General features: G+C 50.7%; 1 protein-coding gene across 2 annotated transcripts in view; it reads left to right on the plus strand.

Moving 5' to 3' along the window:
* The first annotated feature begins 4,157 nt into the window (after nucleotides 1–4,157).
* The window catches only part of HEXA (hexosaminidase subunit alpha), a 30,780-nt gene continuing 14,143 nt past the window's right edge, over nucleotides 4,158–20,794 (plus strand). Inside the window, exons 1-6 of one of the 2 annotated variants that reach the window (XM_065411616.1) lie at nucleotides 4,158–4,386; nucleotides 15,826–15,924; nucleotides 16,911–16,976; nucleotides 17,176–17,222; nucleotides 17,785–17,895; nucleotides 19,765–19,866. In XM_065411616.1, coding sequence (XP_065267688.1) covers nucleotides 4,158–4,386; nucleotides 15,826–15,924; nucleotides 16,911–16,976; nucleotides 17,176–17,222; nucleotides 17,785–17,895; nucleotides 19,765–19,866 — 654 coding nt within the window. Of the gene's footprint in view, nucleotides 4,387–15,825; nucleotides 15,925–16,910; nucleotides 16,977–17,175; nucleotides 17,223–17,784; nucleotides 17,896–19,764; nucleotides 19,867–20,794 lie in introns of those variants that run through there. The other variant, XM_065411617.1, reaches the window with a different exon arrangement.

Genomic DNA, 20,794 nt, shown 5'->3' on the forward strand with positions numbered 1-20,794 from the left:
GAGGCAAGCTGACAGTTTATCTGTCTCATAAAAAGAGCGTCACAGCCAACCTGGCTGTAAAGTGCTGTAAAGACTTTGGGTGAGCATTACTCTACAAGACATGAGTGTACCTAGTTAATGAAGTCTAGGCGCTAGAATGCGTGTTATGATTTTATTCCATATGTAACCATTGTTTCCAACACTTCTACTTGTTATCACTTGAATCTCTGGGCTTTGCTAAATAAACTTATCCTTGATTTCACTATCAACAAATCGAAGTGTTGTGTGTTAAGCAGAGTGATGATCTCAGGTGGGATGGGTAAGCTAGGGTGTGCTGGGTTTTGGAAGCAGCGAATCTGTGAATACTGCAAGTGTCCAGTGGATCAGGGGCTGGACACTCCAGGGAGGTACTCGGAGGGCCCGTGACCAGTGGCATTGGGGAGCTGACCCCCACCCGGCACAGACACAGCTTTCTCACACTAAGGTGGTAGCGAGGTGCTTCACACCCTGGATACTCCTGGGAAGAGTCACACTGGCCCTGGGGACCCACTGGGCTGTTCCCATGGGGTTGAGTTGTATGTCCTTACAGACGCTGACCCCAGGGGATTTTGGGGTCCCCACAACTGTACAATCTGACCTTCCCTGGGCCTCACCACAGTCCCCATCCCTTTGCAGGAACTGGTTGTGGTTCTGGGTGCCAGCGACTGCAGCTCTCCCTCTCCCGGGAGCTCAATAACAAGTCGAAGCCAGAAGCAGCTCCTGCCTAAGAACCTGAAATCGCAGAAGCACGAAACCATCCTACACTTCTGTCCACACTGGTGTTGCTCATGGGCACCTCTAGCTGGGACACAAAGCATGGGCTGGGCCCAGCTGCAGATACGATGAGGGAAAACCCCAAATTCCACCCCATCCCAGCTCCCACTCATCCCTAGTTAAGGCTGCCCCCTGCCCCACTGAGTGAGAACTGACCTATTCCCATCCCCAGCCTGATACCCCCCCCCCAGCCTCTGTGCCCCCTGGGGATCCACCCAATCTCCCCAGAAAAGGCCCCAAAGAAACCACTGAGCTCCCTTCTGCCCAACAAAACAAGCTGGAAGTGGCTCCCATCCCACCTCTGGCCCAGAGTACCAGGGTGCGAGTCCCTCCCCATCCCCAGAACAGGTCCTTCCGCAAGGACAAACACAAAGCAGCAGGAATCAGGGGACTCACCCCCAATCTGCACTATGGACACTTCCCAGTTCCCTCCCCATGGCTCAGACCCCTCCAGCCCAATGGAAAAGCTGAAAAGAACAGCTGAGCAATGGCTCCTACATCTAATTCTGGTCTGAAACCTGCTCAGGGGTCACAAGGCTTCTTGCCATCTTGTACATAGCAATATGTGATAGAAGAGGCAATGGCGATGTTTGGAGTTTGAGCAGTGCAGTTCTGCTATTTCTCTGGAGCCCGCTCTTCTTATGTGATTAAATATTAGTACTGCTTTTGGACAGACCAGCCACCATAGAAATACAGGGTAAACTGAGGGTGATTTCTGTGACGTTGTGCAGTCTATATGGTTTTATAAAAACATGATAATAAGTGAATATAATGTAACTGGGATAGTTAAAAAAAAATGGTAATAAGTAAATATAACGTAACTGGGATATGCTTCATGCAAAAGGTCTCTTGTAAGGTATCATTACAAAGCTTATAATCTACTGAGTGTGATCATCCGATTTGTATAAATGTACCACTCTTGTATCTAAAACTAGAAATATAAAATATAACTCTGAGGGCCTATTGTAATTATGTAAAGTGTGGGCCATTAATGATGGTTTGGAATCTTGATGACTCCCATTGTCTGCAGATGGCTGTGTTTACCTGTGAGCCTTCCTGTATATGTGTGTGCTGGCAAGTGGGTAATGAAGTCTTGCAGTGACATGTGATCATGTCACCTGAACTGGAATCCATCTTTAACCTGGTGCTTTTCCAGTGAGCGGGGGTGGAAACCCAAAGGGACAAAGGGTTCCCGCCTTATGCAAAAGATATATAAAGGGGTGGAAGAGACCAAAGGAGAGAGAGGAGCCATCATGAAGAATCCTCTAGCTATCACCTGAGCTGGAACAAGAGCTGTACCAGGGGAAAGAATTGTGCCCAGGCCTGGAAGGTGTCCAGTCTGAGAAAAAACTTACTGAAGCATCTCTGAGGGTGAGATTATCTGTCTTCAGTTTGATTAGACATAGATTTGCGCATTTTATTTTATTTTGCTTGGTGACTTACTTTGTTCTGTCTGTTACTACTTGGAACCACTTAAATCCTACTGTCTGTATTTAATAAAATCACTTTTTATTTAGTAATTTACTCAGAGTATGTATTAATACCTGGGGGAGCAAACAACTGTGCATATCTCTCTATCAGTGTTATAGAGGGCGAACAATTTATGAGTTTGCCCTGCATAAGCTTTATGCAGGGTAAAACGGATTTATTTGGGCTTAGACCCCATTGGGAGTTGGGCATCTGAGTGCTAAAGACAAGCACACTTCTGTGAGATGTTTTCAGGTAAACTTGCAGCTTTGGGACAAGTGATTCAGACCCTGGGTCTGTGTTGGAGCAGACGGGAGTGTCTGGCTCAGCAAGACAGGGTGCTGGAGTCCTGAGCTGGCAGGGAAAACAGAAGCAGGGGTAGTCTTTGCACATCGGGTGGCAGCTCCCAAGGGGGTTTCTGTGATCCAACCCGTCAGTTTCCTCCTCCTGAAATAGGAGCAAGGAAAAGAAAAAAAGTGTGTGTGTGAAGCTATGTGGCATTGTTATAAGGTGAAAAACAGAAGAAACTTAGGGGCCTGCCAACTCCAATATGCCCTGGATGTTGCCATGTGACTGATAAGTCATTTCCAGGGCAGTAGAGACAAGTCACGCTTCATGTTCCAGTCCAAAACCACATTTGTTTTATTTCATAGAATCATAGAATATCAGGGTTGGAAGGGACCTCAGGAGGTCATCTAGTCCAATCCCCTGCTCAAAGCAGGATCAATCCCCAACTAAATCATCCCAGCCAGGGCTTTGTCAAGCCGGGCCTTAAAAACCTCTAAGGAAGGAGATTCCACCACCTCCCTAGGTAACCCCTTCCAGTGCTCATGGTGTTCAAACTCTTCATTCCCTCCCAAGCAGCTCTCTTCATCACGGACATATTGTTTGCACTATTTTTCTGTCATTGCAAGTTACAGAGTCAACCGAGAGGGCCTTGGGAGCCATCTTTCAGCTGAACCTGTGAACTATAAGGCATTGCGGATTGCTACCAACACTGACAGTTCGGGGCTCCTTGAAAGGCTCCCCTGACAAGTGAGATTAATGACAGTGTCTAATCTGTAATTATAAAACCCAGCCAGTAGTGTAGTCAAGTGTAAACAGAGTATTGGTATATCCATTAGGGGTGTAATTTTTTTTACCAATATAGCTGTACAGCCCCTAGTAGGACAAAGTCATAGCTATAAAGCTCCCTTACACTGGGACAGCACATTCTCCTTCCCATGGGGGAATAGCTGTATTAGGCTACATCTATGCTACAGAAGCAAAGCTACAACATGGCACTGTAGATGCTTCCTACCTCGATGGAAGGGGGCTTTCTGCCATTGTAACTAATCTATCTCGCTGGGAGGCAGTAGCTGGGTGGGAGATAGAATTCTTATGTCCCCCTAGCAATGTCATGCGCCCTTAGTACAGTACTCAGCGCCTGCCTTGAACGACGCAGCTGGTTGATCTAATTTTTAAGTGCAAATGAAACCAGGCCCTAGTATAAGCAGCCTTGTGTGGTAAGTGTGCACCATGTGGGTGGACTAGGCCCTCTAGAGGCTCTGTACCCTCCTGTACCAGGGGGCTGGGCACTCCCCTACCCCCAGGGCGGGAAGCTGAAGGGGTTAGAGGGAATGAGGTGTCCAGATGCTGTGGTGAGGGGCTGTGCAAGGCACTTGGTTAGATGGGGTGTGAAGCCGAGGCCCCTGACCGGAGAACACCCTGCTCTCTAGGCCACCCTGGACAGGCTCTTGGGAGACCCCGTTTCTGTGGCCAGAGCCCTGGACTCCACGGCCCCGGCCCCCGCCCCCTCCGGCGGACGCTTTGCTCCTCTCAGTGGCCCGCGGGGGCGATTGTCACGCGGCCCGCCGTCACCTGACCAGGCTGGAGTCACATGACCGGTGCCAGTTGTCATGGCCGAGCTGGCGTTGGCGCTACTGCTGGTGGGGCTGGTGCCCGCGGGCGCCGTGTGGCCACAACCCCAGCTGGTTCGCGAGTCGCCGGGTCGCTGCCGCTTGAGCCCCGGCCGGTTCCGGTTCGGCTACGCGCGCTCGTCGGCGGTGGGACCGGGATGCGCGGTGCTGGACCAGGCCTTCCGGCGCTACTGGCGGCTGCTACGCGACGCCGGCCCGCGCGCGCCAGGTGAGGGGCCCGAGCCCCCCGGGGCTCCACGGTTATAGCGCTTCTTGGTGGGGGGAGCGGTATGGTGAGGGGAGGCGGGAGCGTTATGGTGAGAGGGGGATGGGGTGTGATGTTCTAGTGAAGGAGGGTGGTATAGTCGGGGGAGGATGTGGTGAACTGCTCTAGAGTGGAGGGTGTGATCCTGCTCTACTAAATGGTTCCCCAGTGTGAAGCCCCCACATTTTGGTATTCCCAATGAAGGCTTGAGGCTGGCAGGCCAGGTACCATCTTGCTTCCCCTGTGGTGCAGGTACTCAGCCTGGGCTGGGGTTTGTAGGGATACTGCAGACCAGAGTGCTTATATGTGTTGGGGTGCTTCACATTGCTACCTCCCTCCTGTTCGGGAAGCACAAAATAAAACACTAACTCCTTGTGTAAAGTGGGGTGCTTGGCTGGATTGGAGGCTGGTGGGGCTGGGATAGCTTGCCCTATGTCAGCACTGGACATTGAATTAATGCATGTCAAGGGACTTCAAAACTTCTACAAAACTCAAGACCAGTAGCAATATTTCCATGAAGTTTTAAAAGAGAAACCTATAGAGACACTTCTTCAGGCACACATCTTCCACTGCAGTCTTTGCAGCACTGGCAACTTGAAATAAAAAATTACTACAAAGATGCTACCGGCTTCATGACTCCTGATTCTGAGACTGAGGGAAATGGAGTGCTTTGGTTTATCACAATGTAGGTTAATAATGTGACTGTATTGACTAACCAGTAGCCCCTCTTCCTGTCAGTTGCAAAACTGCAGCCTTTGGGCAAGATGTCCTCAAAGTGTTTGCGTGTCTGATTATGAAAAGTGCATGCACTGGGTTGGCTTTTGGTTACAGCAGCCAAAAGTCTGTGCTTCCTGCTAGTCTGCATGGCCTTGTTCCTCAAAGCAGGTTTTACAGTTGGAAATTAACATGTATGGATAGAGGGCAACAAACAGCAGCTGCACAAAAATAATTTAGGTGATACTTTTAGATCACATCTATGGTACATGTCTTATAATAGCTTATGGAACATCCGTGTTCTAACACAGCTTTTTATTTGTAGTGAGTACTGGACTTGTTGGGCTGTAACACTGATCTATAGCTGTTATCCCACAAATACTACAAGCCAAAACCATGTTAGCCTAATTGGGGCAGGAGGCTGTGAATGGGTACAGTTAGATTTGTATATATGAGCCCAGCTGCCTCTCCCTGGGTCACACAAGTAATATATAATTTCTTCCTTTAAATGCATACATGTCTGTTTTCTGTCTTCTAAAAAGCTTAATCTTGTTAAATTTCATAGTAAGATTATATGTTGGTAAACTGGGAGCCAAAGTGGGCTCCTCATTTAAAATGAACCCATGCAGTAAAACATCTGGTACGGTGCTGTGAATTCTGAGTTTTCAAGACATTGGAAAGTAAGTTGCTTCAACCCTCCTAATGGGTCCCTTCCCTTGACTCATACCCAAACTGGCTTCCTTTGAGAACAAAACTGGCTATTAGTTGTCTATTGGAGTCTAGTAGCCCCAGTCATAGATTGAGGTCCCATTGTACTAGTTGCTGAATGAAAATAATACCTGGCTCTTACATCAGAGTTTTGTCAGTACCTGTCAAAGGTCAGTAACATTATCCTCATTTACCAGATGGAGAAACTGGAGCACAGGAAGGTGAAATGACTTGCCCAAGGTCACCCTGCAGGCTAGTGCTAGAGCTGGAGTAAAACCCAGGTCTTCTGATTCCTAGTTCAGTGTTCTCCCTGCACCACAGAGTTAACAATTTTAACATAAAACTGTAAGAAACACAAACAAAATCACACTGAGATGTCAGGTTAAACATTTGTAACAGATATCCCAATCCTTAATACCAGATGAAGCACAGGAGTGACTTGGCAAACATCTCCTGAACATGTGTATATAAAACTCAAGCACACTCAAACAATACACTGTAGATTGTTTAAATAAAAGAAGCTTGTTCCAGTTTATTAAAGTCAATGATTACCAAACCTCCGCCCCCAAGCCTCCAGACAGGTGAACAAAGCAGTTTCGCTCCCCATCTCACTTCCTGGATCTTGTTTGTCAGTTCTGTCAAACACAGGCAGACACTAGATCCCATTTTCACTGGCAATCCAGTCTTAATTCTAAGAGTGGTGATAAATTGACCATACTTGATTAAATATGGAAGTAACCTGAACACTCATTGAGATCTCAGCTGTGTGGGATGAGGCTGCTGAATTGGCCTGTGTGTTCTGTTCTGAATTACATTCCTCCCTTTTGTGCGTGGGCCTCAAGGTGCTTCATAAATATCAATGAATTAACCTGTACTGCCTGTCAGGGAAGTGTCACCCCCATTCTACAGATGGAGAAACAGGCAGAGCTGACAGGCCAGATCCTCAAAGGCATTTAGGTGCTTAACTCCAAGTCAATGGGAGTTAGGTGCCTAAGTGCCTTTGAGGATCTGGACGTAAGTGACTTGCCCAAACTCATAACTGTTTAAGTATGGGAACAGAATCCAGAGCAGTCCTCCACACTAGCACTTCAACTACTTGCCCATGCTCCTGCTCTGAAGATGAAAGTGGCACTTATTTTATTCCACCCCACCCCCTTTGGGTGTTCACAGGGTATGATGGTAACCTAGGCATAGATGGTGTGAGGCCTACAATTCTGGTAAGTGTGCTTGTAACCCAAGGTCAGTACTTGGAGGATTGCCCTTTACTGGAGTTCATTACTGTTGTAAATATAGGAGGGCATTCACTGCAGGAGAATGTGTCTAGTCCAGAGGTCCCCAAAGTGTGGGATAGGCCCCCATAGGGGGTGTGGAGAAATGTTGGGGAGAGGGTGCGGTGGGCCTGGGCCAGCCCCTATGGGGGGCAGGGAGGGAGCACCACCCAGCCCATCTCAGCTCTGCTCCAGTCCTGCCCCCAGCTACCTCCCCGGCTCCTGGCCTCGTCCCCAGCCTCGGCACAACTTCGCCCTCGGCCACTGGCCGCAGTTCTATTCCCAGTCCAGGGCCGAGGCTGGGGTGGGAGCAGAGCCGCACCTGGCTGTGGGTCTGGCTGCTGGCCCCCACTGCAGCCCAGCTCCGCTCCCCCGCCCAGGCTTGGCCACTGGCCCCGCTCCCAGCCCAAGACCCACCCCCAGCTCTGGCCCCAGCCTCGGCCCCCTTACCCCTGTCCGCGTCTCCCCCATCCCCCTGGGCGGATGGGTGCAGATGGGTGGGGGGTGACCCTCAAAAGTTTGGGGACTACTGGTCTAGTCTCTTATTAAAACAAGCTGGGTCCGTTCCAAGCCTTCATGCTGTCAGTGCAGAGGCAGTAAGGAATCAGCTGCCTCACTTCGCTCTCTGGAAGGGTTCTATGTGTGAATACGTTCTCTGTCGCTTTCTCCTTGGGTCTCTTGGTTTCTTTCATTCTCTTCAAATCCCATCCATGGCATCGGGGTTCTACTCTTTACCTTGCTTCCCCCCCTCCCCCCTTGTGGTGGGCTGCTGCTGCTGTAACTGCACCAGCTTTGGTTTTCTCCACTGTCTCAGCTCTTTCCCTTTCTAGCACAGCCCTGGCCCTGAACATGCTGCTCGCTGTTTGAAGAGTAGTTGGAAGGATTCCCCTCCACATGTTACCCCTCACAAAGGCATCTGTATCCTCAGCACATTCTCTCCATCCCGGAGCACCTGCTTTGGTAGGGGAAATTGTCAAGCACCCCTGTCCACAAGACAAAAAGCAAGGTTTTTCTAATCCTGGCAGGAAGGGGATATGACTTACTCCTGAGTTCATGCTACAAGGTCAAGTGCTGAAGGGCAGAAACTTGGTGTGGGATGGCTCATGACTTCCCAGTAAGCCGGTACCTTTTCGTTGTGGTTGCTGTCATGTCCTCCAGAATCTAAACTTCCATTTAAAAATATTCCCCTAGCCCTTGTTGTCATGATAGCTCAGTGATATGAGCATTGGCCTGCTAAACCCAGGGTTGTGAGCTCAATCCTTGAGGGAGCCATTTAGGGATCTGGGGCAAAAATCTGTCTGGGGATTGGTCCTGCTTGAGGTTTTTAAGGTCAGGCTTGACAAAATCCTGGCTGGGATGATTTAGTTGGGGATTGGTCCTGCTTTGAGCAGGGGGTTGGGCTAGATGACCTCCTGAGGTCCCCTCCAACCCTGATATTCTATGATGAGAGCTCTGTGTGGTTTAAAATCTCATCTCTTTTACCAACAGAAGATCTTACTTCATCTGCCTTGTCTTGCTAATATTCTTGGACTAACATGGCTACAACTACACTGAAAACAAAGAATAAAACCATTATTCACACTTCACCATCTATACCAGCAGGAAAATATGACCATCAAATCACTTGGAACATTTCTTAGTGTTTGGGCTCATGATTGTGTGTGCCCACATCTTCCTCCTCAGCTTCAACATGTCTTTGCATTCTTTCCAAAGTACAGTGGCTCATGCAGCGCTCAAATTACTCCCTTGTGACTTGTCTAATTGTGTTGATTTAAAAAAAAAAATCTTATTGCAAGGTTTTGTTAGGTATAACAGAGAAAAGGGAAAAATCCAAGCCATATATGGAAAGGAATATTGTGTTCCATTGAACTAGTCTTGAATTGGAGTTCCATTTAGAAAGGAGCCTAGTGATCATATTTCAGAGAGTTGGGAAGACTTCAATGTGGATTAGCTACTTATTCAAAATGTGCCCATGCAGAATTCTGATCTAGTTGGTCTGGATTATTTGTATTTGGAGTGAGCATCCAGTGCCCACAAACTAAACCCTCTCTGAGCTCCCCAAAATATTCCCATCTACTCAACCTTCTCTTGCCCTCCTTGAAAGAGCCTGTTCAAACAAATAAACTTTGCAGCCTGACCACCTGGTTGCTAAACTTGGCCTCTGGCAGATGGAGGTGTTGTTTCACACTGACACTGAGAACACCCTCCCAGCAGTACTCTCCCATCCACACAGGGGGCTGCAAACTCAAATTGCCTTAGCTGATGGCAGTTGTCATGGTATCAGGTGGTGAGAGAGGCAGTTGCTTAGGTAGTCAGAACCCCAACCATTTAAGGGTTTGTAGGTCATAGAAAATCTGGGTTGGAAGGGACCTCAGGAGGTCATCTAGTCCAACCCCCTGCTCAAAGCAGGACCAATCCCCAACTAAATCATCCCAGCCAGGGCTTTGTCAAGCCTGACGTTAAAAACCTCTAAGGAAGGAGATTCCACCACCTCCCTAAGTAACCCATTCCAGTGGTTCACTACCCTCCTAGTGAAAAAGTTTTTCCTAATATCCAACCTAAACCTCCCCCACTGCAACTTGAGACCATTACTCCTTGTTCTGTCATCTGGTAAAGGTGAGAACAGTCTAGATCCATCCTCTTTGGAACCCCCTTTCAGGTAGTTGAAAGCAGCCAGCAAATCCCCCCTCATTCTTCTCTTCTGCAGACTAAATAATCCCAGTTCCCTCAGCCTCTCCTCATAAATCATGTGCTCCAGCCCCCTAATAATTTTTGTTGCCCTCCACTGGACTCTTTCCAATTTTTCCACATCCTTCTTGTAGTATGGAGCCCAAAACTGGACACAGTACTCCAGATGAGGCCTCACCAACGCCAAATGGAGGGGAATGATCACGTCCCTCTATCTGCTGGCAATGCTCCTACTTATACAGCCCAAAATGCCGTTAGCCTTCTTGGCAACAAGGGCACACTGTTGACTCATATCCAGCTTCTCGTCTACTGCAACCCCTAGGTCTTTTTCTGCAGAACTGCTGCCTAGCCATCGGTCCCTAGTCTGTAGCAGTGCATGGGATTCTTCCATCCTAAGTGCAGGACTCTGCACTTGTCCTTGTTGAACCTCATCAGATTTATTTTGGCCCAATCCTCTAATTAGGTCCCTCTGTATCCTATCCCTACCATCCAGCGTATCTACCACTCTTCCTAGTTTAGTGTCATCTGCAAACTTGCTGAGGGTGCAATGTACGCCATCCTCCAGATCATTAATGAAGATATTGAACAAAACCGGCCCCAGGACCGACCCTTGGGGCACTCCGCTTGATACCGGCTGCCAACTAGACATGGAGCCATTGATCACTACCCATTGAGCCCGACGATCTAGCCAGCTTTCTATCCAGCTTATAGTCCATTCATCCAGCCCATACTTTAACTTGCTGGCAAGAATGCTGTGGAAGACCATATCAAAAGCTTTGCTAAAGTCAAGGAATAACACATCCACTGCTTTCCCCTCATCCACAGAGCCAGTTATCTCGTCAAAAGGCAATTAGGTTAGTCGGGCATGACTTGCCCTTGGTGAATCCATGCTGCCTGTTCCTGATCACTTTCCTCTCCTCTAAGTGCTTCAGAATTGATTTCTTGAGGACCTGCTACATGATTTTTCCAGGGACTGAGGTGAGGCTGACTGGCCTGTAGTTCCCCGGATCCTCCTTCTTCCCTTTTTTAAAGCTGGGCACTACATTAGCCTTTTCCCAGTCATCTGGGACCTCCCCCGATCAGCATGAGTTTTGAAAGATAATGGCTGATGGCTCTGCAATCACATCTGCCAACTCCTTTAGCATCCTCGGATGCAGTGCATCCGGCCCCAGGGACTTGTGCTTGTCCAGCTTTTCTAAATAGTCCTGAACCACTTCCTTCTCCACAGAGGGCTGGTCACCTCCTCCCCATACTCTGCTGCCCAGTGCAGCAGTCTGGGAGCTGACCTTGTTCGTGAAGACAGAGGCAAAAAAAGCATTGAGTACATTAGCTTTTTCAACATCCTCTGTCACTAGGTTGCCTCCCTCATTCAGTAAGGGGCCCACACTTTCCTTGACCACCTTGTTGCTAACATACCTGAAGAAATCCTTCTTGTTACTCTTAATATCCCTTGCTAGCTGCAACTCCAAGTGTGATTTGGCCTTCCTGATTTCACTCCTGCATGCCTGAGCAATATTTTTATACTCCTCCCTGGTCATTTCCACTTCTTGTAAGCTGCTTTTTTGTGTTTAAGATCAGCAAGGATTTCACTGTTAAGCCAAGCTGGTTGCCTGCCATATTTACTATTCTTTCTACACATCGGGATGGTTTGTTCCTGCAACCTCAATAAGGATTCTTTAAAATACAGCCAGCTCTCCTGGACTCCTTTCCCCCTCATGTTATTCTCCCAGGGGATCCTGCCCATCAGTTCCCTGAGGGAGTCAAAGTCTGCTTTTCTGAAGTCCAGGGTCTGTATTCTGCTGCTCTCCTTTCTTCCTTGTGTCAGGATCCTGAACTCGACCATCTCATGGTCACTGCCTCCCAGGTTCCCATCCACTTTTGCTTCCCCTACTAATTCTTCCGCGTTTGTGAGCAGCAGGTCAAGAAGAGCTCTGCCCCTAGTTGGTTCCTCCAGCACTTGCACCAGGAAATTGTCCCCTACACTTTCCAAAAACTTGTCTGTGCCCTGCTGTATTGCTCTCCCAGCAGATATCGGGGTGATTGAAGTCCCCCATGAGAACCAGGGCCTGTGATCTAGTAACTTCTGTTAGTTGCCTGAAGAAAGCAAACAACATCAAACCCAACGTCTTAAACTCCTGGAAATCAGGTGTGGCCAGTGCAGGTCTCAGGACCCTGTTGGGAACTCAAGTCTGCACTCCCGGCTCTAATCACCCTTGATGCTTCACTGATCCTAATTTGCTGTGATTGTGTGGTTTTTTAAGATTCTTGCTTGTGTTCCAGTCCTTGACAATAGCTGATTCATACAACAACTTCCTGGCACTGCTCTTAGCCTGGATCCTTGGCCAACAGGGTTATTATGTGATTGTCTCCATGTCCCAGAACTGGTCTCAGCTCAAAATGGCGAGCATGTCCCCTTCCCTCTGGATGCTGGCTTTATCTATGTTTTTCAAAGGGGTGTGGTTGCTCTGCTGCTTGCTTGCTCTCTGATAGTCAAACATACTCTTTCTAGCTGAGATCCATGGGGCTGGCTGGTGGGACTCAGCTGCAGGCCCTGCTTGGTTATTGTTGCCCCATTAAATTCCTTGCTGGCTGTGGATCTCGTCCCATCCTGGGGATGGCCCTCCCTCAAAGGCATATGGGTGCACTTTGCTCTGCTGATGCTCATTGCACTCTCTGTATTAGAGGATTATCTGCGTTCAGTGGGGTTGTTTGCTAGATCTCACTGGGCCGATCGTCATGGGGCGAGGTTGTCGGGAGAGATTCCATCAAGGCTCAGTGCTTTCTTTACATAACCCACTTCTGTTGCATGTAGCATTCCCCTTCACATGCTCCTTGGAGAGCTGGGGCAGTGGTTTTCGTTTCTCTCTGGGACAGGTTAGAATCGTATGGGCTGTTTGGCTAGTGGGTGCCCTGCCAGCTCTCGGTTCATCATTGAGCAGACAACTCTACTGCTTCCTGGTGAGGCTGCTTCAAGAACAGCTGATGCCTGATGGAAAATTCTGAAAGGCCTTTGCATTAGAAACAGTTCTGCCCTTATTGGCTCAGCCTTGCAAGAGGAGAACCACAGCTATTGTTCTGCACTTGGAGAGAGCTGTTTATAGCCTGCACTATTGGCCTTCCTCTGCCTACTCAAAAAGAAGTCCATCTAAAAAATCCCTTATTCACCTGACTCGATTCTCCACTTGACTAGGCTGGGAAATACTGTCCCTTGTTTCTCTTGGTCCCAGGAAGAGTCCTGGGGTGAGCCAAGGCCCTACCTCTTCAGTTCAGTGGTGGCTATTGCTGTGTCTCTCCCTCCAGTAGTGGGGTTGTGTGAAAGGGACATTCCCATCCCTGATACACTCAGGGATCTGGGTTTTCTGCTTTGCCCAGCCTGGGCAATGTGGCAGCCTTTGTTACTGACCTCTCTGTATTTGGGAGTTAAATTAAAAGGCTTGCTACCCACCCCTTCTTCCCTCCCCATATCCTACAATCTGTCATGGAAGTATTTTTTGTGGTTCCTTAGAACTACCCTGCAAACTTTAGCTCACAGCACGTGGTCCCTCATGCCATCTGAATACTTGGTGGGCCAGAGCCCTTGGGAAGTCTTAGTCTCTGTAACTGTGTGCACTCTCATTTGGATCCTTTAGCATGTTGGTCCCCTTCATCTTCAGCCAAAGTGTGTTGGCACTGGTTCCCCCCATGAGTTAATGCTCAGGGAGGGGAGTAGCCAATGGTGCTGGTTAAAGTGGACAAAGTATGAGCAGGTGCCATTGGGCCTGGCGGGCAGCACCTCTTTCTACTCTAGAGCTGAGCTCTTTCTGAGCTGAGACTGGACATAGCTGATCATGGTTCCCAGTGGTGGCTTTACATTACGGCCCCTCAATTAATCATCCTTGAGATTGCTTTGGACAGTCCCACCCTTTGCTCAGCTTGGCCTAGCTGCTCCCATTGGAGTCAGTGAGTGTTTTTGCCCAGGGACTCCAGGGGGAGCAGAGTTAGGCCGATAATGGGTACTTTGGAAAATCCCACCCCAAAATCAAAACTGGGCTCTGGTTTGCAGGAAGGAGTGACTAGGGCTCTCACCTGGTGGGCCACCAAGTGCCACTGTATCCTCTCCGCTCTTTAACTTGGCTGGGCCTATTCTCCTCTGACCCTGTTGTTGCCTTGGCCAACCACATGAGGGGGGCCTGATCAGTGGGGACTCTCTCTTCTAATTTCATTGGATTGGGGCCTGGTGATAAGATTCCATTCCATAAGCCTCTTGATGCACTTGAAGATGCATTATCATCTTCCACCACAATGTTTGGAAACGGGGAGGAATGCCCTGGGGCCTGTGTCTCCGTCCAAGGACCCTGCAGCCCCTGAGACTGTCTAATACAGACGTGGGCAAACTATGGCCCATGGGCCACATCCGGCCCCTGGGACCGTTCTGCCCGGCCCATGAGCTCCCAGCTGGGGAGCCTAGTCCCCGGCCCCTCCCCCGCAGCCGCGGGCCGCACTCTGGCCCACCGCTCTGGCTGGGTAGTGTGGGGAGCGCAGCTGACTCTGGCCGGGTGTTGCGGCTGCGAGCTCCTGCTGCTGGTAAGGGGACGGGGAGCGGGGGGGTTGGGTAAGGAGGTGGGAGGTCCTAGAGGGCAGTCAGGGAGGAGGGGGCGGTTGGATGGGGTGGAGGTTCTGGGGGGGGCGGTCAGGGGATGGGGAACAGGGAGGGTTGGGAGTGGGAGTCCCGGGGGGCCTGTCAGGGGGTGGGGATGTGGATAGAGGTCGGGAGGGCAGTCAGGGGACAGGGAGGGTTGGATAAGGGGGTGGGATCCTGGAGGGCAGTTAGGGGCGGGGGGTCCCGGGAGGGCGTGGTCAGGGGATGAGGAGCAGAGGGCGGTTGGATAGGGAGTGGGAGTCCTGGGGGGGGCTGCCATGGGGTGGGGGTGTGGATAGGGGTTGGGGCAGTCAGGGGACAGGGAGCAGGGGTATTGGATAGGGGGCGGGGGTCCCGGGAGGGGACGGTCAGGGGACAAGGAGCAGGATGGGTTGGAGGTTCTGAGGGGGGCAGGAAGTGGGAGGGGGCGGATGGGGGCGGGGGCCAGGCTGTTTGGGGAGGCACAGCCTTTCCTACCCGGCCCTCCATACAGTTGCGCAACCCCGATGTGGCCCTCGGGCCAAAAAGTTTGCCCACTCCAGTCTAATAAAACATGACCTCACCTCTTTGCTTTCCAAACAGGGTTCTGCTGTCCAAAGTGCTGTGTGAGCTGGTGATAATGTGGACTCTGGTCTCCCTTAGCTGCCACTAATCAGTCTAGCCAGCCTGTCCTTTGGCCTCTCTAGCACTGAGGGCCGACAGCGCTGGTGAGAGTGGCACTTCCTGCTCAGGTGATTTGTTAGTTATTGGTCCCATTGCTGATTCTCCCATCATGTCCAAGGCAGCGCTCATCAGATTCTCCTACTTCAGGCTGTTCTTCCAGGTGTTTGGGTTAAGGTTCGAGGGGCAACACACGTTACTCATGTTACTATTGTCCTGGAATGAGAGAATTAGGCAGCAGCCTAGCAAAGGGTTGGCTGGGTTGTTTGTTTGCTCTGGCAATATCTTCCAGGACAGGCCTTTGAGTTTGGAACTCGCTGTCCCCTTTGGTCTTATGAAGCCCCTGTCTCTTGACCTTTATGGCTCTACGAACAGGCAGAGTCCTTGCCTCTCTCTGGAATAACACCTGCATTTGCCCCACTTGCTGGGGCAGTTCTTTTATTGGCAGTTGAAGCAACAGTAACATGACATTCAGCTCAGTCTAAGTTTTGTCGCCTTAACTAGGCTGTTTGTAGAGTTTCTCTGCAGGACCTCTCTTCCAGACCTTAGTTCACTCTTCCCTGACAGCCCTTCCAACCTTCCTTAGCCCCAGCCTGTAGTTAAAAGCCACACCTACCACACACGTGAGCAGGGATCAGTCAGCATTTCCATCACTTAACAGGCAGCAGGTATCCTGCAGAGCTGGGCTTGGGAGGCAGAGTGTGCTGAATCGGTGTTTGGTTAATCCATATTCTGTGTGTGTTGCAGAGGATACGCGACCCTGGGAGCCTCTTTGCGCTGAATTGCTGGTCTCCGTTGCCACGCCACATTGTGATGGCTTTCCCGACATGGACTCTGTGGAGAGCTGTAAGCATCAGTCCATCACAAAGCAAGAACGGGGCTGGCTGGGTAGCAGTGATCAGAACCAAAGTTCTAGGCCCGCTTTAAATCAGGAGGCGATATGCTGCAGCCAAACAGCATTGCCAGGAAGCCCTGGATGCAGTGTAACAAATGCAGTGTGTACACAGCTGTACAGAATATGCCCTCTTTTAGGGAGTAATGACTTCTGGCAGCTGTCAATAAGACACTCAACCAGGGAGTCTCCTGTTCTCTGGAACCCACAGTGCTGGGGTCCACCCCTGTGGAAAACTTCAGTGCTCTGTCTGTTATACCCTGGATCTTGAGTCCTGCCTCACTGGCAAGCAAGTGGCTCTGTGGGGCTGGTTCTGGGCCTACAATTGTCAGGAATATATAGTACTCTCTATCCCTAGATCTCCAAGCTCTCTACAAAGGAGGGCAGTATCATGATTTCCATTTACATTTGAGGAAACCGAGGCACAGGCGGGGAAGTGACTACTGGCCCAAGGTCTCCCAGCAGGTCAGTGGCAGAACCAGGAGTAGAACCCAGGTCTCCTGACCCCATCTCTAGTGCTTTATCTGCTAGGCTATGCTGCTTTTCATACAAAAGTCAAGTTTACTACTGCCCTGTTCTTTCTTGAAACATTTTCACCTGAGACTGTATAAATGGGAAGGCTAAGGAGGGGGTTGATTATATCTGGCTCCCACACATCTTCCATTATTTCAGAAGTCTCTCATCTGTTGGTGTACACCAGTTATTGTTGAAGTGACCCAAGAGTGCCAAAGGCACTAAGCTAGGCAAGCAGTGTGGATTGGACCCTGGGTGGGAGCGAGGGTTCCTGGTGAAATATTCCTCTTTAAGCTATCTAAAACTTGGCAGCGCCCGGTTCAATCCAGGTCATGGAGCTGAGGCTGTAATAACTCGCAGTGGGGTTCACCTGGCTGGGGAGGGCTGTGCTAGAGATGCTAACATCCTGTGTGGTGCTGTGTTTCAGACAAGCTGTCCACTTCGGAGGACCTTTCGCTGCTGTCTTCAGAGAGTGTCTGGGGAGCTCTCCGAGGTGAGGCTGCATTTTCCATTTGGGGTGTCTGTCCCCATTAGTGCTTTCTGCTGAGCCTTGCTGCTGCCTCTACTCCCAGGCCCATTGGATGGAGCGTCTGTCTGTTCCACTGTGTTCTAGCTTGCTTTGTTAATTGGGCTCTTCTCCTTTGAGAGGAATCCATGCCCAAAGCCTAACTCTGTCTGTCTGCTTCCTGCAGGCCTGGAGACCTTCAGCCAGCTCATCTGGAGAGATGAGGACGGGACGGTGAGTGTGACACTTGCTGAGCTGGAGGGAGGCATTGATGCAGGGCAGGGTGATTGGTGCAAACTCTAGTGGGGATGCCCTGCCCTGCTCTGCCTCATGGGGAAAGTATTGCTTAGCTGCTAAATGTGGCCGTGCTGCGGATGGACTGCAAAGAGAATTCTCTTGAGTCTTCTGCCTCAAGGATTGGGGCTTCAGGGGGGAATTTTTAAACTGGGGACGCAAGTGGACTCCTGGAGCACCAATGAGATAGCACAAGTAGGGCTGGGGACCACATGATTTGACAGTATAAGGCTCTGAATTGTGCCCAGCCACTGGCTGGAAGGAGCCATGTCCTGGAGCTCTGTACTGATTCTTCTAGCTGGCTTCTCCAAAGTGCCATCTTCAGGCTAATGAAGGTGCTCCTGCCCAGCCCTCCTGTGCCCCAGGGAGGTGGAGATCTCTGCCTGGGGAGGCAGCTAACCCTGCTGTAGAAAGCGCTGTCCTGGTGACGTTAGGGTGTCTGTGTACTTGCTCTGGCCCTTCCCTGAGGGGCCGCTTATCTCCCACATGCCCTTTCTTGCAGTTCTACCTCAACAAGACGGACATCGTGGACTTTCCCCGCTTTGTTCACCGGGGCCTGCTGCTGGACACATCTCGCCACTACCTGCCTCTGAGAGCCATCCTAGAGACTCTGGTGTGTGCCCGGGTGCTCAAGCACATGCCCTGCCTTGCTGGCAGGCTTGCCAGCCTTTGATGTGCATTGTAGGCAGAGCAGTCTGGCTAGCTGTTCCCTTCTGCAGGGCAGCTGGGGGCTTTCTGAGGGCCTCTGGCCTGGGCACTGCATTGGCTCTGCAGACGTGTTGGATGGTGCTACAGGGTCAGATAGTTCTTCCCAGCCAGGGCCAGCCCTTACACCTGGGTATAGATAAAGCACCATGGCAACGCTCAAGGGCGAGGAGAGGAGCTCACTGAGTGAAGCTGCCTGATGGGTTTCAGCCACAGTGGAGAGAGGGGCTGTCGGAAGGGGGTTGGGTGGGGGTGGATCTAAACCAAGGACGAATGCTCCTAATGCCTTGTACCCCTTCTGGTTTGCTGTCCTCCTTAGGCCCCTTGTGGATTCACTTCCTGGGGAACTCTCAGCTGCCTCATTTGGGTTGTTTTCATTCTCTGTGCAGATGAATTGGAGAAAGAGAGAGAGCCCCACAGACTCTTCCCCTCCCCTCAAAGCTGGCCTTTTCTCTAGGCAGTAGGAACACTAGCCCACTGCACTTAGAGCAAGCCACAGTGGCTGATGTTTCTGTGCTTTTCCAGCAAGAATGGGGCCAGATGGAATCCTTGCAGATAGTCCCTTGGAATTATGCTTCTGGTATCTTTTCCCCAAGTCTGTCTCCCTCCCCCCACCCCCTCCCCCCCGCTGGGGAGCATTGGCGTTTCCTGCCAACCTCAGGGAGTAAAGGACTATAGACCAGTGTGACTAATGAAGGGGCCTCACCTGCCTCCACATGGGTTTTCCTTTTCTGTACAAAGGGAGTACCCCGGGGCCTTTCTGTGCTGTGCCTAGGGTATTTCCTTACTTGGCCTTATTTATAGGATCTTTGTAAATGAGGGACTCGTTCACCTCCTTGCCTAATCTCTCTCACCTCTCTCTTGATGCTGGCGTCCCTTTCATAGAACCAAATGCAAAGCAGTTCCTACAGCAGGACAAGCTCGGTTTACAGGAACAAGTGTGGGGCAGTCTTGAGATGGACTAGTGTCTCTTTAAATGATTCCCAACTTAACTGAAATAAAGGGAGGATAAGATGGATTAAAACTGTTGGGCTCGCTTCAGGAGTAACTGGGTGAAATTCCCTGGCCTGTCCTATTCAGGAGGTCAGACCAGATGATATAATGGTCCCTTCTGCCCTTCGAATCTTTGACTCTGAAAATGACAGGGAAGGAGAGAGTGATCTAGGGCTTGAAGAGACATAAGAAGCCATGGAAAGGTCTGTGTAACTCTGTCCCTTAGCAAGGGACCCCAGACCATTAGTCTGAAATAGAACATTTCCAGCCACTCCTCAGACTGGTGTTTGGCTCTGAAAAATGGCGCTTACTGGTCTGCCCCCTTTGTGCTTGGAGTCTTAGTTGCCGACCTTAGTGACAAATCCCAGGCTTTACTGTGCTTGTAGCCCTGCCAAGCCAAGGTAAACAGGCTAGTGCAGGATTCCCTTGCATTGGCAACACAGTTATGTTCCATCAGTTCCTCCTGTGCAGTTCCTGTGGCGGTTTCACAAGTGTCAAGGGCTGCCCTTGACCTGCAGAACCTCTTACCAGTGACAATGGGTAGATCCCCCGTGACTCTCAGATCCCAGAGGGAACAGGAAGGGCTCGCGTGTGTGTGTATGAACCTGTCCTTGTGACTGGAGCTTGTTCCAAATGGAAGTCGAGAGGGAATAGCTCTGGGTGCCCTGATCCCCGCTGGGAGGCCACTTTGGCATAGAAGGGTGTGTGAAAGCAGGCTGGCTGAGCTGCCAGAGTAGGGCGTGGGTGTGTTTGTCTGAACTGTTGCTCTCTTATGGCTCCCCAGGACGTCATGGCTTATAACAAGTTCAACGTATTTCACTGGCACATCGTGGATGACCCCTCCTTCCCGTATGAGAGCGCAGCCTTCCCGGAGCTCAGCCGAAAGGTAGCGCATCCCCTTCCCTGTGCGGCACCCTAAACTCTGACATGCTCTCAGAGCAAGCGCCAGGGGCCCTGTTCCACCACTGATATATGAGGCCCCCATTAAAGCCAGTGGGAATCCCGTGTCCTGCAAAGGAGAAGTGGGCCCTGTATTCTTGTCCTCTCCTGATGGATGTCTGTGCATGTGCTCTCTATGTAAAAAGTGGTCCTCAGCCCATATGCCACCAGGCCAAACCTCTGTGCTGCCCTCAGTACCCGATTCTGTTAGTACCCCCTCTGTTAGAGACTGCAGCATTATGCGTTCTTTGGCTTTGTGTTGCAAGGAAAGATCAGGTTTGAAATAGAAGCCTGGATCACAAGTGAAATGAGTCCAGTGGTCTCAGTCCAGGCCCTGGACAATATTTGCATCACTGAATCGCAACATGCATAACTTAGCATAATTGGCAGTGTTGGTGTCTGACGGATCCAGGGCTGGGATAGCAGGGTGGGGGTTAGGGCAGGATTGAGGTGCATGGGCAATGCTGTGTGGGGTCAGAGCTGGGATAGTGGGGAATGCAGGTCCAGGGCTGCGAATGGAGAGACCGTGGCCATGTGCTGCACTTTAGCTGGCATGACGGTCTCAGTTTAAGAGCCGCATTCTCTATTTCAGCGGTTTTCAAACTATGCGTCGAGACCCCAAAGTGGGTATCGACCCCATTTTAATGGGGTCATCAGGGCTGGCTTAGACTTGCTGGGGCTGAAGCCCGAGACCCACTGCCCGGGGACAAAGCGGAAACCCAATGGCTTTTGCTCTGGGCATCGGGGCTCAAATTACAGGCCCCCTGCCTGGGACTGAAGCCCTTGGGCTTTGGCTTGCCCTCCCCCCCACCCAGGGGGCAGGGCTTGAGCAGGCTCAGGATTCAGTCCCCACTCCTGGGGTCTTGTAGTAATTT

Source organism: Emys orbicularis, chromosome 10 (assembly GCF_028017835.1).
Source record: "Emys orbicularis isolate rEmyOrb1 chromosome 10, rEmyOrb1.hap1, whole genome shotgun sequence".
In the NCBI taxonomy this organism is placed as follows: domain Eukaryota; kingdom Metazoa; phylum Chordata; order Testudines; family Emydidae; genus Emys; species Emys orbicularis.